This window comes from Arabidopsis thaliana (assembly GCF_000001735.4).
Source record: "Arabidopsis thaliana chromosome 1 sequence".
In the NCBI taxonomy this organism is placed as follows: domain Eukaryota; kingdom Viridiplantae; phylum Streptophyta; class Magnoliopsida; order Brassicales; family Brassicaceae; genus Arabidopsis; species Arabidopsis thaliana.
This window is the reverse complement of record NC_003070.9, coordinates 15,603,341-15,608,066: the sequence shown is the minus strand read 5'-3', so window position 1 is coordinate 15,608,066 and position 4,726 is coordinate 15,603,341. Positions and strand designations below refer to the sequence as shown.

The 4,726-nt window shown below is 34.2% G+C and overlaps 1 protein-coding gene across 1 annotated transcript; it reads left to right on the top strand.

Moving 5' to 3' along the window:
- Positions 1-100: 100 nt before the first annotated feature.
- Positions 101-4,499, top strand: SKS6 (SKU5-similar 6). Its single transcript, NM_103408.3, has 8 exons — positions 101-408; positions 733-842; positions 2,297-2,567; positions 2,712-2,811; positions 2,908-3,253; positions 3,334-3,699; positions 3,791-3,869; positions 3,963-4,499. The coding sequence occupies exons 1-8, from the start codon at positions 265-267 to the stop codon at positions 4,173-4,175; spliced, it is 1,629 nt and encodes a 542-aa protein (NP_564479.1). The 5' UTR covers positions 101-264; the 3' UTR covers positions 4,176-4,499.
- Positions 4,500-4,726: the final 227 nt, after the last annotated feature.

The following is a 4,726-nucleotide window of genomic DNA, read 5'->3' as shown; positions in this document are numbered from 1 at the left end:
AATTATTCTTCACAATTTAAGTCAACGCAGTAATTTTTTTTTAACTTGTATCAATGTATTTAAATACTCAAATATTTATACTACTATTTTTTTTTTGTTGGGGCCAAGTCTATGAACTCCACTCGTCTCTCCCTCGACGCACTTAAATTTACATAACTAAGTGTGTGTCTATTCATATCACTCACTCTCTCTCTTCCTCACACTTACATTCTCCCTCTATTTTTTTTTCTCTCTCTCCACAAGAAACGCCGTCGTTCATTAAAAATGATGGCGGTGGGCAGATCCGGAGGCACCATCCTATTGTTCTGCCTATCATTCTTCGCCGCGGTAACCGCGGAGAGTCCATACCGATTCTTTGACTGGAATGTAACATACGGCGACATTTACCCACTCGGTGTTCGTCAGCAGGTTTTTCATTTTCTCTACTCCACTCACATTTCATTTCATGTTAGTAACTTGATGTTACAAAAAAAAAAAAAGAACTCTTTGTTTAACTCTTTACGTATAGACTGCATATTACTTCTTTACTTGTGAAAAAAAAATGTATCTTCGAGATGATTTTTGTTCCTTAAAGTGTATCATTTGTGTAATGATTGGTTTAAAATGTGCAGATCAATACTTTATAAAATAAGTTACTCTTTTTTATATTGTGACAATGAAGGTTAGATCCGGTGAACTGAATTAATCGATGATGCTAATTGTTTTTTTATATTATTGGTATATGAAAAATAGGGAATATTGATTAATGGGCAATTTCCGGGACCAGACATTCACAGTGTGACAAACGACAATCTCATCATTAACGTACACAACAGCTTAGACGAGCCTTTCTTAATCTCATGGTAACATCTCTTTTTTTCGTTATTTGGAACTACTTACTTTGTCCTCTTTGCCTTCTGTGGTTATATGTTGTTGACTTGTCGAAGTTGAATAGTTTTTTTTTTTTTTAACTTGAATAAGAAAATACCTTTATTTTTTTTGTTTTTATCCATTTTTTGTTTAAATTGTTTTTATTTTGAAGAACCTAAACCAAATAAAAGATCTTCATTTCCTCCATTAGATATTATTATCTACTATCATCTCCGATTCACTAAGACCATGTGTACTAATATGTCAACTGTAGGAATCAGATATTTACTTTGTAATCTAGATTGTTAGATCACGAAAATCACGGATAGAAAATTTATGTATGTAAAACTGAAATGGAAAAATTAAAGGCTCATCTAGCAAAGAAAAGTCTTTAAAATGCCTGAAAACAGTTTTGTTTTTGCTTTTGCTGACAAAAATTAAAAGATAAAAAAAAAACTTTTACGGCTGATAACGTAAATAAATATTTGTGGAAATGCGCACTATTACGAAAGCAAAGCATGTGAATGTTATAAATGTAGACTTGGGGCAACTTGAAATGGTCCATAATGACGTATGTGGCATACGTCTATAAACAATTACCGAAAATCTAGTAGGAGTATTAAAACAGTTTCCTAAGAAAGACTAATCAAAGATAACTAATAGTGAGACTGGGTTTTGCCATTAATCGGGTGGCAATCAATTCTTTATTTTTTCAATAGTATGCATTCTACTTTAACAAAAAAGATAGTGACATCAAGTAATAATGATACTAATACATATTACTATGTTATATGTTTTTGATATTACTAATATAGATATATATAAATTTATCAAAGTAGATATCTGTAAATATTATAAAATTTTTTAAATATTTAAATATTTAGATATTTAAAAATTTATTAATTAAAATAAATAAGAAAATCAATTATTTAATTAAAAAAATCGAATAATTAAAATCATTAATTTTTAAAATATTTGTTTTCTGTCCATTCCTAAACATTAGCGACAATAATATGTATATATTTTCCTTTTTTTAAAAAATAATAGTACGATTTTATGATGAAACAACAATGATAACAGAATAATATTGCTCTCCACATTTTGCCACGTCTCTCCCTAATTTACTAGCTGTCTTCCACCGGACCACCCCTTTCGGTGAACAATGTCGGCGATGTCGTCGAATTTACGTTGTCTTTTAGAATAGGTCCCACCCACATCCACTAACTAGGCCATCTTCATGACATTTTTCATAACTAACAAGAAAAGGTCACAAAGGGATTGAAATTATTCAATGCACATGCTTTAGTTTTACCTTGTAGTATAGAGTTTCTAAAGTTTTATTATAGTATAGATTTTTAACGAATCACATAAGATAAAAACAAAAAAAAAATAGAAGTGTGTGAATTATATTCGTTTTTTATTCTAATGAAAAAAATTGGATGGACAGGAACGGAGTACAAAACAGAAGAAATTCTTATGTTGATGGAATGTACGGAACCACGTGTCCAATTCCACCGAGAAGCAACTACACATACATTTTGCAAGTGAAAGACCAAATTGGAAGTTTCTATTACTTCCCATCTCTTGCCTTTCACAAGGCAGCTGGTGGATTCGGAGGTATCAGAATCCTTAGCCGTCCTGGAATTCCAGTTCCATTTGCTGACCCTGCAGGAGATTACACTGTCCTCATTGGAGATTGGTACAAATTTAATCACACGGTAATAATATGAATATATGATCCTAAACAAATATACACCTTTTCAATCTCATGCAAACGGTTTTTTATTTTATTTTATTTTTAACTCATGCATGCAAACGTTATTGATAAAAATACTCACAACTATTTGTTTTTTGTTTTACAGGATTTGAAGTCTCGTCTTGATAGAGGAAGGAAGTTACCTTCGCCTGATGGTATTCTTATCAATGGCCGAAGTAACGGTGCTACCTTAAACGTTGAACAAGGTGTGTTAGCATTTGATGTTTGTCAATCTCCTACAATTTTTGTCCTTCCAAAATTAAAAAGAAAAACGTTTTTTTTTGTGTATGTGGTTGTAATAGGAAAAACATACCGATTGAGGATATCAAACGTTGGATTACAAGATTCTCTGAACTTCCGAATCCAAAACCACAGAATGAAGCTTGTGGAAGTCGAAGGGACGCACACACTTCAAACCATGTTTTCCTCTCTTGACGTTCACGTTGGCCAGTCTTACTCCGTTCTAATTACTGCTGACCAATCTCCTCGTGACTACTACGTGGTTGTTTCGTCTCGATTCACGGATAAAATCATAACCACCACCGGGGTTCTTCGCTACAGTGGCTCGTCTACCCCTGCTTCTGGTCCTATTCCTGGCGGTCCCACTATTCAGGTTGATTGGTCCTTGAACCAAGCACGTGCCATCAGGTACTTATCTTTCTTGCATATGTGATTAAGTGTTTTATGCTCCTCTCCAATAAGTGCTATGAATAATTTTTCTTTCGTAGAACCAATTTGACAGCTAGTGGACCAAGACCAAACCCGCAAGGCTCATACCATTATGGTCTTATACCGCTCATTAGGACAATTGTGTTCGGTAGTTCAGCCGGACAGATAAACGGGAAACAAAGATATGGTGTCAATAGTGTGTCATTTGTGCCAGCTGATACCCCTCTAAAACTGGCTGACTTCTTCAAGATTAGCGGTGTCTATAAGATCAACAGCATCTCAGACAAACCCACATATGGAGGTTTATACCTTGACACCTCAGTTTTGCAAGTCGACTATCGAACCTTTATCGAGATTGTATTCGAGAACCAAGAAGATATCGTCCAAAGTTATCATCTCAATGGTTACTCCTTTTGGGTGGTCGGGTATGTCTGTCTATTTTCACGCTCTTCATTTATTATTTTCTTTGTTTTCTTACGAGTTAAACAAAGTGTGTTGTGGTTGGATCAACTGCAGGATGGATGGTGGACAGTGGAAGACAGGAAGCAGAAATGGTTATAATTTACGCGATGCAGTTTCACGTTCCACAGTCCAAGTGAGCCCTTTTTTTTTCCCCCTTTCATTGTCAAATTAACACATTGTGTTTTCTTGTTCTAATTATAAACATTATCCATTTACGGGAATTCAGGTGTACCCAAAATCATGGACAGCCATATACATTGCATTAGACAACGTTGGAATGTGGAACTTAAGATCAGAATTTTGGGCAAGACAGTACTTGGGACAACAACTTTACTTACGTGTCTTCACGTCATCTACGTCTTTGAGAGATGAGTACCCTATCCCGAAGAATTCGCGTTTGTGCGGCCGGGCAAGAGGACGACATACTAGGCCTTTGTAAGGAAGATATACGAGCTTACGTGAAATTCGTCATATCCATACACGTTTAAGTATTTCTTGGGAAGACTTGCAAGGTTACAAACAATGAGAGAGGATATATGTAGTAACAATCTAGTTTGACGTGATCTCAGCTCGAGGTCTAAATTTTTATGTAATTCGAATTTGAAGTTCCAGTTTTTCTTTATATGCTTTTGTCATTCATGTTCTTTTAATTTTCTTTCCTTTTTCTACGAAGTTATAAACTTATAATATTAATTGAATTTTACTCATTTGGATCATTATGAGTCTATATGGTAAGACATTCAGCCAGATTCAGAAAATCTGCAGTCACCAATTCCATAAAACTAAATTAATCTGTTTTTTTTTTCTTTTCTTTTTTCTTACGTCGTTATTATAATAAATCAAATAAAGAGAATACATAAGAGAAAAACAGAGCATGGTAGAACAATCTATTACAAATTCATGACAACTAATCTTTTCTTGAAAGAAAATTCTTCATTCCAAGTTAAAGCTTCCAACTCCGATTGTAGAGGGAAGGGCACCTCCGAAGAC

Coding starts and splice junctions, on each gene's coding strand:
- SKS6 (NM_103408.3), top strand. CDS start 265: ATGATGGCGGTGGGCAGATCCGGAGGCACCATCCTATTGTTCTGCCTA. Junction 2,568..2,711: donor GGTACAAATTTAATCACACG/GTAATAATATGA, acceptor TTTGTTTTACAG/GATTTGAAGTCTCGTCTTGA. Junction 2,812..2,907: donor TACCTTAAACGTTGAACAAG/GTGTGTTAGCAT, acceptor TGGTTGTAATAG/GAAAAACATACCGATTGAGG.